The sequence below is a fragment of the Pagrus pagrus genome (assembly GCF_965226575.1).
Source record: "Pagrus pagrus genome assembly, chromosome: 10".
Taxonomy (NCBI): Eukaryota; Metazoa; Chordata; class Actinopteri; order Spariformes; family Sparidae; genus Pagrus; species Pagrus pagrus.
The window spans coordinates 32727691-32741103 of NC_140194.1; the positions used below are offsets into that span (position 1 = coordinate 32727691).

The window sequence follows — 13413 nt, forward strand, 5'->3', positions numbered from 1 at the left end:
CATATAGGTATTCTGCAAAATGTCATTACTGAAAACAAAAGGCTTGTTTTTCCTCCATAATTGCTGCTGTAGCTGCTACTCCTTTGACCATGACACTTGGGATGCTTCATGTTTTTGTCACAAAGCTTTTGTCTTTTCTCCCCAAGCCCAACTGATGAATCAGAAGGCTAATCTTTGCTGACTGATTTTAGCTTCTCACAGTATCGGCCCAAATGTTTGCTAACAAATAACAAGAAATCATATTACATAAAAGTTGAAAATATGGTAAGAAAAAGTGCCTCCATCACAGTTTCAGCATCAGAGAGAAATTACAAGTTTGTTTTTTTAATAAAAACTTAATTTTGCAACCTAAATACAATCTTTACTAGTAAGAAGAATATTGATATGATACATTTTAGATTAAAAAAAGGATTTGTTCTTACTACATGCGTCTCTTATGAGAAACTCGTGTCTCATTCCATTACAGAAGTTGTTTAAATGACATACCATTTTCCTGTGTTCTTTCTGTGAAGATTAATTTTTTTAGTACACACGAGTGGGTCATTATCGTAAGTGGCAGAGAAAAAAATTAATGTTTTTTCATTATTTATAATAAACTTCTATGACTACATCACCTAATGTACCATTATTATTTATATAAAGTTTTTGTGTTTACTCAGAACCGGATGACACAGCTGTCAGACAGGGTTATCTAATGTGTAAACCCATGATTTTAAATCAACTTTGCTTCTACCATCAACGCACATATAATGTCCAGTACAGTGACCATTTAAATGAAAACACATAAATAAAAATACTTAAAGCCTGTCAAAAGAGTGGAGATTTCCACACATCGGCAAGTAAAAGGACATTATACTTAGTAAATCTTGAGTAAATACAAAAATCAGATTGTGGAGAGGTTGAGGCCACTTCACAAAACTGGCCCCCACTTTGTAGCAATTTCACTTGTGTGATTTCAAATAATAATTTGGTCTAAAATCGGTTTTGGCCTGTTAATTTAAAAGGCATTTGAAATTTGAACAAACTAAAAAAACTGCATTTGGACAACACCTTAGGTAGAAACACATGCAGAATGGAGATAATGAAATAAACAAACAAGGAGCTGAAACCAAAGAAGATCAAAATTGGGAAAGAAAAGTTGGTGGTTGACGTGACAACAAGACTACACTGCGGCTGCAGGCTGATCTCTGATTGGCTGTACATACCGATAAGATTTCAACACTCTGAAGAAGACCACACCCACAACGCACAGCAAGAGAGAGAGGAGGGGAAGCTTAGGTTGTAAGTGTTGCTCAGTTCATCAGACAGTTGTTATTTACTCAGACAGACAGACAATATAATGCAGCATCAACAAGGGAACAGAGGGACAGGACAACCTGTGGATTTAGGATAGGCACATATGAAACCATCACTCTTTGTAGGGCTGAGAAGTGGCTGTAAAAGTCTGTAGATCAGCTTGTGTAGAATGGGAGCTAGAGTCAGCTTGAATTCAAGTCAGCTAATAAAGATTTCAATTGTGACAAGTTTTCATGGTGGAAAAAGCAATGCTCACAGAAACTTTGGAGAGGGCAGAAAGGAGTACTGGCAGCTTGTGAGAAGTGTGAAAAGGTCACAGTACGCCAAAGAGGTAAATATAAAAGTGCTGGGTCCCTGTGACTACCGGCTCACTTCAAGTATGGATGTGTTTTTTTCTAGTCGGATTTTGCTCAGGAGTAACCCGGAGCTGTTTTTTTGGCATCCATGGTAAAACCTGAAGTGGAGTTTTTGTTGTCTTTTTTTTTCGTGATTGAGAACTGGACTGGAACTGTACTGTTTTGGGGTTGTAGGGAAAACAAAACAGCACACACTCATACCCCCATCAATATCTAACTGGGTTGTGGTCCGATTGTAGTTACAATGCTGGTTTATAGAGACATATTTCAGTGCTACTTGCTTTATTCTTGTGAATGGTTTGATGGTGGTATCTTATTTCTTTTTTATAATTCCTAAATTGTTTTTCCTATATCATACAGCTCTATGTTATAGTTATTCTTAATGGTATTTTAGAATTAGTAATTTCCTGGAAAACGTTAAATAATGTTGATGAATCAATTGCATATACACATTTTTCACCCAATAAATGCTCTCTAAATTTTTATGATGCTGCCAACAATGTATAAAAAGACAGACGCCACCAGAGTATAGTGTTTAAGGGGACCAGACCTCACAGATCACTGTACAAAAACATGACATTATAACTTCATTCATTGATTTAGGCATCATATTTAATGGAGAAGGTTTTTTCTGATGTTTTCCAGCTGCTTTGCCTCAACTATGGGCAGACAACTTTACTTGTTGCTACAGTAACTGCTAACTGCTGCTAGCAGTAGACTGGTATCAGCCTGGAGGCCAGTACCAGTACTAAGACAGTTTTCTAACGCAGAGAACGGTAGCTCGGTTTATAAAGTAATTGCTAACTGCTGCTAAATGTAACTGCAGTTGCTGTCCCAGCCCTGGAGTGCCAGGAGCCAAACCTGGCAAGACACAACCACAACTGTAGCACTGACACTGCTACTAATGAAATTCAGTCATTTAGAGCTTGAGGGCTATGGAGTGCTTTTTGTGTGGGTGTGTTTGGCGAACCTCTTGAAAACAGCGGTCTCAGTCTTGGCGTCGACAGTGAGGCTGACAGTTTCTTTCATGGAGCCATTGATGACTGTCTCTGTGATGCTGCGCTGCTCACAACAGGCTGATTCCTCCTCCACTTTAGATCTTCCACAATCCTTAGATGAGGTGGACGAGGGAGAAGTGACAGTGGTGCCCAACCAACCATCACAGTCTGGGGGATGGGGGAAGGTGACAGTAGTGTCAGATCTGACCAAATTCAAGATCCTTAACGCAGTCTCAACACTTAACAAGTAACAGCATCATGACAATCCCAAATCTCCCAAACGTGAGGAATTGTGTTGTAATTTTGACTTATTTAAGCCCCTTTTATACAAGGCTGGAATGCTGATATTATACCAACTTGCCATTCTGCATAAAAGGTAAGACGATGGAATGGAGATGGTCATTGTTGTTTCACCTCTGGCAGTGGAGGTAATAATAGGGCCACTGTCTGTGTAAAATAGAAAAATCTGGCGAGCCCACAGGATGGGTCAGTGGTGTGATGTGTTGATAAAGTGTTTTGTGTGCAATCCACCATCGGGGAATTTACATTTACGATTGTAGCAGATAGCTGCCAATTAAAAAAAAGAACAGCCAAAAATGTCTGCAAACTGAGGAGACAAGAAGGTTGTCTCACAGTTGAAGGACATGAATAATCAACACGTTATAGGAATAGTAAATGATTGTTACTGCCACTTATGCCATTGTTCAGAAAGCACTGCTTGACACATATCTAAAACATTACAAAAGATGCAAACAGGGCATGCCTCTTATACTTGCAGAACACTGGCATGATATTCAAAACTCACACTGGGTTTTTTTTTTTTACACTAAACAAAACAACAGCAGGATAATGCCACCCCAAACAAAGCTGGCGAAATAAGAAGCCTCTGTTTGGTGGTATTGAGCGATCTGTGTACAAAGGGCCTTTAGATGTTGCTACTGTAAGACAATCAAAGTGAAATCATACACATTACCAAGTGTTGAATTTCATATCAAAGTGTGTCCACATTCAGCTCAGGATCCATGCATGTTTCACTCTTAATCAACATGGACATGCGTATGCACTAGGGATGTCTCCTTCCTTATACGGCAATCCGATACACATATAGATACAGGGGCTCCGATACGATTCAGGGATGATACATTTTTAATACAGGACGATTTAGTGCAATTTGATACGATGCAATCTAATACAGTTCTTAACATTTGTTTCATGTAGTCATTCATTTCCCGCAATAAATTAAAATAAGCCATTTCTTTATGGTGGCAGTAGTTGGGGTTTCCTGGTCTTTTATTAAGTATGTCTGATATACTTCATGAAAGATCAGGGAACCCCAAGTATTTTTGTTGCTTTATGGCATGGGAAATGAAAAAAATTAAAGACAAATGTCATTTTGAAACGACAACAATGACAATAATGACTGGCTGCGCTATCACCTATGTCTACACCCGTGCAGTTCTCAGCGAAAATAGACCTGAAAATGACCTATAGACAGTCATATCGACAGCGTTTCACTACAGTTTTAATGTCTGTTTCTGTAGAATAAGTCAGAAACGTGAGAATACCCATGGTCACGGGGTAGGTTTTTTTTCCCCCCTGTGCACTCTTTTTCTTTTTCTCCCTCCCTCTCTTTCTCCTTCCCGCTTTCTCGCTCTTTCAATGAAGGTAAAACGAAAATCACATCATCGCATTTATCAATAATTATCAACAGCAAACTCCATGTAAATAGGTAGGACAGGCAGGATAATAATAATAATAATAATAATAGTACTCCCATATTCGGGCAACAAATGCGTTTCGTCATAATGTCTCTCCAGATGAGTGTTACCGTCGTGCTACAGGTGAACTTGATCACTGTTCTACAGACCTTACAAACAACCAGACTCTTGTCCAGTTTACCATATTTCTTTTAAAATCCAAATGTCTTCCAAACTTTAGACTTAGTGGTGAACTGTGAACTGTATCATTGTTGTCGGACTTGTTTTTTTTTTTTTTTTTTTTTTTTCCCCTCACAAGCATGGATCCAATAGCAACAGAGGCAGTATGCTAATCGTAACTCATGAAATTAACGCAGGAGTCTCTCTCTGATCTTTAACCTTAAACAAGATTATGAACCGCTGTGCAGAATTAGCAGCAAAGCTAAGCCTAAGTCTATTAACTGGCCATCGATTGATACATAGTACATTTATATCAATAAAAAAACTATTTCCAAAATCATATCGGTATATTTATACACCCCTAATATGCACACATCTCACCTTCAGGCTGCATGGGTGCATTGACCCCAAGAGGGTCCATTGTCTCTATGCTGGTTTCCATAGCAACAGGAGAATTGCACCTCAGAGGGTCTTTGGGGCTGAAAGAGAGCAATTATTTGTGAAACAATCTTTCAGATGCAAAGACAATGGCCGCGTTTCCCAGATTCATTAAGAAGCTCTTAAGTGCTAAGATCTTCTTAGGAGCGCTCTTAAGAACGCTGTGAAAGAAGGATGTGTTTCCCAGAGTCGCTCTTAGCTTAAGAAGATCTTTCACTAAGAAGGAAATGTAAGATCGAGCTGACCCACTTTTAACAGCCTTCTTAGCGACCAAATGCTCAGTGATCAAGCCGCGTCAGGGAAATTTATATCCTCCACTTTTCGAAATAATAAAACAATGCTCAGTGTTGAAATGCGCTCGTAGCTGCGGACCACTGGCGCAAGAAACATAGGCTACTTGTAGAAGAAAATTTTTTTTTTTATTGAATTACACGTTTAAGTTTTCCACACACATCTGCATATATAGTTTATAGTACTACACCTAAAAATACAACAACCCTGTGGCATTTCACAGATATCAAGGAAACAGATGTAATTAAACTCAGCTGAACCTCATCCAGAGAGGCTTCACCTGCTACTCTATATAAATGCGTTGCCAAAGTCCGCGCGTGTGAGAAACCATGGCTGCAATACAGCATATTCTCGCTGCGAACCAACAGCGTCGCCGTGCGTGAAGCCAGACGGTTTACATAAATGCATACGTGCGTCAGCACTTCTCCCCACTGGACGTGCTGTCAGACCGGGCTGTCCAGGCAAAGTACCGGCTGCCCCGTGCGGAGATCCAACCGCTGATCACTCTGGTGTCTCCACACATCCAGAGAGCAACCCGCTGCAATTTTGCCCTCAGCCCGGAGGTGCAGCTCCTGGCTGCGCTGCGTTTTTACGCAGTGGGGAGCTTCCTGGAGGTGGTGGGGGACGGCATCGGCCTCAGCAAGGCATCGGTGTCACGGAGTGTGGCAGCTGTGACACCGATTCTCCTGCGCCATGCCCTGACCCACATAAAGTTGGCCACCACACGGGACGAGGCCCGCCAGGTCCACCAAGGGTTCCACGCAGTGGCTGGGATCCCCCGGGTGATCGGTGTGGTGGATGGCACCCTCATTCCAATCCACAATCCCTCCCTGGTGGATCCGTGCTGGATCGGTAGAAAGCACTACGCGGCCATCAACACATCCCCACACACACCCGCACCCACACCCCCCCACACACACGATACATGCGTAGCCTAATTTTACCTGTGTGGGGGGACCATGGGGCGCTGTGTGTGACTTATGCGCTGATAAAGAGGTGGGTGATCGATTTGCCTGGCATCGATTGATTCAGTTTCAGCAGCACCGCGGTGGACAGCTCCCACTAAGAGCTTCTTAAGAAGCTTCTTTGGCTTGATCTTAAGGTTCTCCTAAGAAGGCAGTTGAGAACGCGTCTGGGAAACACCCGTATCTTAGCGCTCCTTCTTAGCCGAACCCTTCTTAAGAGCCTTCTTAAGTCCTTAAGAACGATCGAATCTGGGAAACGCGGCCAATGACAGTAGTTAAATGCAAGCAATGGTCTTCTGTGAGTGCAGCACTGTAGGCACACAAACAGAAACTGAACCAGAGTTTGTCAGGATGTCTTACCTAACAGGGGTGAAATTGGAGAAATCAGCCCAGCCTGTTTCAGAGTTGGAGTTGGCAGCAGGTGATGAGCTCCATCCTGCCTCAGGGAGGACTTCTGTGGAAGAGGAGGAGGAGGACAAGGGAGAGGAGGCAGCAGGGTTGGTGTTGGAGGCTGGAGCTGTGGATGTACCTGTGTCCATGGGAATGTCATCAAAGTTGGCTGTCCACACTGGCCCTTTAATTAGTCAGAAAAAGTAAGGTAAAAAAACTATGTTAAATCATAAAAAAAAAACATTTCTAATGCTGCTGACACTTCTTGTATGGACAGAAACTATTTAGTCATTCCATAAACCTCACCATCAGCACTGCATCAAGGAACATATACTAAAAATAAATCTAATATTGAAAAAGGTTCTCAGTCATCCACCTAATCATAGTTCTCACGACTAAACCCACATTCCTAATTGAATCAACTGTGAATAATCATTACTCTGCTCAATGTTATTCTAATGTGAATCCCAAACCAAGTCCAGACAAAAATTCAAACTGTTAAAAATGTTCGTACTTGGGTCCACTTATTATTATTCTGTCCTTAGGCTGATATGTAGTATTCTTGGGGACACCAACCTGTGTCGACTTCCATCCTGTCATCTGTGCTGGGGTTGGAAGCTTCAAATGGATCTCTCTTCACATCTTCCTCTTCTGAGTCAGTGCTTTCTTCACTGTCTGTGCTGCCTGAGCTCCTGAGAAAGGCACAAAGATTGAGTACAATAAAGGTGTGGCTATAGAGAGACAGTGCAGACAGTACAGTGTTACTGGCAGTACAGAATCCTTCAGTGTCGGTTTGTGCCAGTCGATTATCAAGCAGAAAAGTTTCTGTTCAAGAATGAACAAAGAGGAAGTGTTCAGGTTATTATTTTAGTTTCACAAAAGTGTTGATGAGAAGCAGTGTTTCGCACATGTACACTTTTCTTTGAGTGGGCTGCTCAGGTATATCAATGGCCACCCGAGTATATTTGGCTATCAACTACGACAGTTACACAGTCATTGTATGGGAAACATTCAAACTAATTTCCGTCTTTTTAACATTCAAAATCAGTAACTGAATAATCAAAGCAATTCTCTATTAACAAATAACAAAAATTCTTAGTTATCTCTCTATTTCATCCGTCATGAAAATGTATTTTATATGACACAAAAATTCAACACATAAAAGCCTTAACCTCAAACCCAGAAGTTAAGAGTTAAAAAACTGCACACAATGTGCTCATTTACAGATACTTACATTTTGTAATGAACCCTGTGGTTTGGTTGCACAGGCAATTTCTATATACTTTAGAAGTAAAAGGACAATGACTTGAAAGTGTACAAATCACAACTAAAGGCAAGACATAAATCTGTGTGTGTGTGTGTGTGTGTGTGTGTGTGTGTGTGTGTGTGTGTGTGTGTGTGTGTCTGTGTGTGTGTGTGTGTGTGTGTGTGTGATGCTGACCTGGGGCGTCTTTGTGCCTCTGGTGCGAAGGTGACATCTTTTTCATCCCAGATATCCTCCTCATCTGAACCAGCATCTTCAAACTGCTGGATTTTCTCCTTACAACGTGCCTCGAACAAAGCTATATTCGCCTGGGGAAACGCACACACACGGGCCACATGCTTAAAAGTCTTTTTTTTTAATTCACTATTTATATGAACAGTACATACACATACAAGTGTACTAACGTTGGATCCTGCAGAAGAAATGCCACTCAGCAGTGAATATGTATGTATGTATGCATTTGTGTGTGAGTGGGTATCTATATCAAAATATCTATTTCTGTAGATACAGATAAAGATATGAAAATCACCTTTGGGGATTTTACATTTTACTTTGCTCCAAGCTTGTGGTTTTATTTTATCAAGATGAATTCAATAAATGATTGTGGCATCTGCTTCTAAATGTATGTTTACAGTGAAATCAGAAAATATAAACACCTGCCATATCAATAAAATAACACATTTTCATTTGTTTCATGAGAATTTGACTTTCTCGTATGAATTAAAGGTTAATAATCAAAGTACTTACACTTTCATTTGTATTCAGTGAAAAATTGATGTCTGATATTCTATCAAAGGGAATACTGCAATGTTAAAGAGAACAAAGTTTAGTTTAGTTAGGGTCGTTAGGCATCCACATATATGGCAACACACAGGCAGACAACTCTGAACCACAGCTGTAACAATATATGTTCAACACTGCAGTAAAAGCTAAAACTTAATCTCGCCCCATGCCAGTTTCAGTACTTTAAAGATAGTGCTAAAGAAACACGGTTTTTGACATAGTTGTTCTTAATGTGCATAATTTGTGCTGTAAACTGGTCAATGGAAAGCAAAGAAGCATACGTAAAGCCCGAGAGAAGAAACAGCGCTTTTTACAACGAATCCAAAATGGCCAAGATAAATATCAGCTCAAGACTTAGCCCAGCTTAGCACAGAGATTGGAAGCAGAGGGAAACTGCAAGCCTTGCACTTTTAAAAAGATATAGATAGATAGTATATAGATTAGGGCAGTGACTACAAATTATTTTCATTGTTGCTTAAGAAGCAGAGATGTTCACAATTATTCATTTGTGTATTCTTTACGTATTCTTCCCAAGTGCCAATCTCCGCCAATTTGAAGCCAATTTGGAAGTACAGTTCCTTGAATGGCTACTTGAGGCTGGCTCCAAAAGCGAGTCAATCCTCATAAAAGCCCATGTTATAATGCTAGCTTTACAGCAGAAGTATATATGGTTTTGGTCTCTATACCTTATTTATCCTGTCATGACACCTGTATGGGGGGGTGAATTTTTATACAACTCACTCTTTTAAATTATTTTAAGGCTTAACTTTTTTGGGGTGTTGGTGTCTTTCGGTGGATTTTAATTCAGATACCAGACAAACATTATGTCTTTCTGTGCAGGTAATTGGACCCAAAGACTGGAGTGGAGGGACAGAGGCAGACAGCAGCTGGAGCTGTTGAGCTCTGGAGGAAAACACCTCCAAGTGTACAGAGTTTGTCTTTTAAACTTTTGGGAGTAAAAACTATTTATCTCCACTCTTGCTCGCCATCATGAGTCCAGAGGTGCCAAAATCCAATGTAATGTAGTATAACCTCTCATTTGATTGCTGAACGGAGGAAAAAGGCAACCTTACTTTACTTCATGAACAGAGATGGGAAAACAAAAGACACTGCAGGATGACAAAAAAAAGTAGTAAGAAGTAACTGGTGAGTGTGAGTGAACTTAACTTTGCTCAGATCGAACACAATTACACTCTCCTAGCCAGCTGTTGCTCACTATTTTGTGGCTAATGTACAAGGTATTCTGGCTGTTTGTGGTAAATAAACCCACAGTCAAACTCGCGTGAGTTGCATGAGGCACAGTGGCTCTATTCATTATCTAATACAGTCAATGATTCTTTCTTGAATCTTATCTCTATTTGATTTATTGTATGTCTGGACCATTGTAAATGAGGGTTCTCCCTCAAAGTATTCTCAGAGGATTTCAATAAATCAATTAATAAATAAAGAGAAATAATTGTCTTATGCATGAAAGACTGACATTTGAAGCGCCTTTACTGGTTTCCACTATCCTCACCATGAGCAGAGCAAAAATTTTCACACAATCAGAGAAATAAAAAAATTGCATTCTGCTTATTATTTTGAGACAGACTTGATTTGTAAAACTTCATATACTACCATGCTGTTATGGTTTATTTTGTACACAATTTAAGTGTTATGCTTGACTTTAGGTTCAAATTGGGATATCCATAACTGATTTACATTGAGGAGCAGCCCTAATGTGTATACATTAAAGTGTAACTCTCGCCAAAATGCAATCTAATAATTACAACAAAAAAGTCACTTTTAAGATGTACTGCATTTGAGTTTTTGGGTCAAAATCATTTTCAATTGCATGCTAGGGGCAGCTGTATGGTAGATCCCCGATCCCTGGTGTAAGATGGAGCTTTCTCCTCCTTGTTACGCCGCACTCGGGGATCGACGCATCTCAACTGGCAGGAAGGCTACTGCTGCTGCTAACATGAGTTGTTCAAAAACCTTCTTTTTAGTAAACTCTGTGTACACAAACAATGTTCTCAATGCTCGTGTTCATGTGTAGAGACCCTGGTGATACAACGAGCAAAGTTTCATGCTGTGTCGAGTCTTAGTGTTTTAAAAATAGCAATTTTGATGCTACCATACAGCTGCCCCTAGCATGTAATTAAAAATGATTTTGACCCAAAAACTAAAATACGGTACATCTTAAAAGTGGCTTTTTCGTCGTAATTATGCTTTTACATGAAGGTTTGACTGGGGTACATTCACAAAAAAATCCTAGGTTGCATTTTGGCGAGAGTTACACTTTAAATCTTGTTGAACGAAAAACAAACAAACAAACAACCAAACAAAAAAATCAAAAAATAACAAAGACTACTTCCTAAACACTCAGTCAAGAAGCCCCAGGGTCGGGCACTGTTCTGTCAATCGACCAGAACCGGACAATGGTACAACCTTGATGATACAACCATTTAGTTGTTGGCACCATTTCTTGATCAAAAAGACAGGAAGGTATTTCTTTATTTATTTATTTTTTTACATCTGACTGAGCTTCATTAGCAAGCTTCTCCTCGCTTTAAGTTCTTTCTCTGAATTAGGCGAAAAACATCCTGTGCCAATCTTGTTACTGAAAATCAATTAAATTAAATGTATTTATTTACACAAATATTGACCATCTCATCTGGCTCTGGTAAAAGTTCAATCGAAATGCAAATTGTCGAACTATTGCTTTTAATTGAGCACCTAAGATCAGGGAGTCGTTCTAGACAGCTGCAGAAGCCTCAATCTTTCCAGTGGTAAACAAGTGAGCAAGGCAACGTTTAAATAATAAACACCACCATAATAATAACAACAGGTGATCAAAACCAAGTCCCATTAAGAGTAAACTTGTTGAACTCCACACATGAACCAAAAATCCCCATTGTCATCAGCTCATACCATCCTACAATCCACAAACTCTAGAATTTCTACATCTCACTTATTGCTACTCCCCACTCCTAGTATGGGAACTTGTGCATTCATGATAACTGGCAAGTATATGATCAGTATAGAATACATTTTGAAAGCACAGAATTGGTGCTGATGATGTGCAGTGTACATTTGTTCAGGTTTAGGGAAAGTTAAGTCCTCTCCTTGTAGAAATTTAAAGGGTAAATCAGATACATTCCAGGCATCTTGACTGTACAGATGGTAACAACAGACAAATTTTAGTAGGGGTGTTACGATCTCGATTGTAAGTCGAATATCGATCGAAATGATGTCTTGATCTCAACCTTTGAAATCAAAGGTGGAATCGAGGATTTAGCCACACCCCCAGTGTCACGTCCGGCAGGCGTGCCATGAGGGAAACACCCCACCCCACCCACATATACACTACTCACAAAAAGTCAGGGACATTCGACTTTCGGGTGAAATTTCAGGATGAACCTAAAATCCACTATAACCTTTACAGGTGACCTTCTTTAAACTTTTGAATGCGCATGTCCAACAGTTCGATGTTTCAGTACTTTCTGCACAACTTGCTGTTCTCTAACAAGGAGCCTAAGGGCAAAATTCATAACAAATGTTTGATCCATGAATCAACCAAAACATTTCCTGGTTAAATTAGAATTGGTATTTAAACAGTCCTCCTCATCATGCTGTTCACAATTTGACATCATGAGACCAAGACAACACCTAACAGTTGATCAACAGTACCTCGCCATTGCAAACAGGATGTTCTCAGACGGAAGTGGCCACTGAGCTTAGAGTGTCACAGAGTGTCATCAGCAGGTTGCAACAGAGATACAGAGAGACTGGAAGAGTCACAGAAAGGCATAGAAGTGGACATCCATTGGCCACATCCCACCCTGATAACCGCTTCATTGTGAACAGTGCCCTGCGGAACCAGATGATGAATGCCACTCAACTCCAGGCACATTTAAGGGAGGTGAGAGGCACCTAAGTGTCACGCCAGACCATTCGAAACCGTTTACATCAGCATGGTCTGCATGCTAGACGACCTGCAAGGGTACCTGACCACACCACCAGGCACAGGCGTCATCGTCTTGCGTGGGCCAGGGAGCATTACGCTGGACGAGGGACCAGTGGGCCTCAGTGCTGTTCTCTGATGAAAGTCGATTCACGTTGAGCAGAAATACTCACAGTGTGGGCAGGTGTGTCTAGTCAATACAGAACTGCCATACACTTTGTGAATGGTACAGTGACAAGCCCATACTACCTGAATAACATCATTAATCCAGCCAGCATGAACAACACAGGCCTAATTTCACCTTCATGGACGACAATGCTCCAGCTCATCGAGGTTGCATCATTAGGGAACGGCTGCTGGAGACTGGGGTACCTCAAATGGAGTGGCCTGCACTTTCTCCAGACCTGAATCCCATAGAAAACCTATGGGATCAGCTGAGTCACCGTTTTGAGGCTCGTAACTCTGTACCCCAGAACCTCAATGACCGCCCTTCAAAAAGAGTGGGATGCCATGCCTCAGCAGACAATAACTCGACTTGTGGACAGCATGAGACGTCACTGTCAAGCTGTAATTGATGCTCAAGGGCACATGACAAGTTATTGAGACATTGACATTTTTTGCTGTGGTATACCCACCACTGTTGTTGGCTTTTGTTTCAATACATTTTTTGAGATGAGGAAATCACCATTGCATGCTTCTACTTAATTGCCCTACTTTGATGATATAACCACTGTAGCGTGAACTTTTTACATTTTCCATAAATTTCACCCGAAAGCCAGATATCCCTAACTTTTTGTGAGTAGTGGATG

The 13413-nt window shown here is 40.6% G+C and overlaps 1 protein-coding gene across 4 annotated transcripts in view; it reads right to left on the reverse strand.

Annotated features, from left to right (window-relative positions):
- The window catches only part of ppp6r3 (protein phosphatase 6, regulatory subunit 3), an 81077-nt gene that overhangs the window by 11447 nt on the left and 56217 nt on the right, over positions 1-13413 (reverse strand). For 3 of the 4 annotated variants that reach the window (XM_084364646.1, XM_084364647.1, XM_084364644.1), the window contains exons 17-23: positions 8623-8677; positions 8053-8183; positions 7188-7303; positions 6582-6795; positions 4909-5006; positions 2623-2818; positions 1206-1223 (exon numbers count right to left, since the gene is read on the reverse strand). In XM_084364646.1, the coding sequence (XP_084220772.1) occupies positions 1206-1223; positions 2623-2818; positions 4909-5006; positions 6582-6795; positions 7188-7303; positions 8053-8183; positions 8623-8677 (828 nt within the window). The remainder of the gene's footprint in view (positions 1-1205; positions 1224-2622; positions 2819-4908; positions 5007-6581; positions 6796-7187; positions 7304-8052; positions 8184-8622; positions 8678-13413) is intronic. The other variant, XM_084364645.1, reaches the window with a different exon arrangement.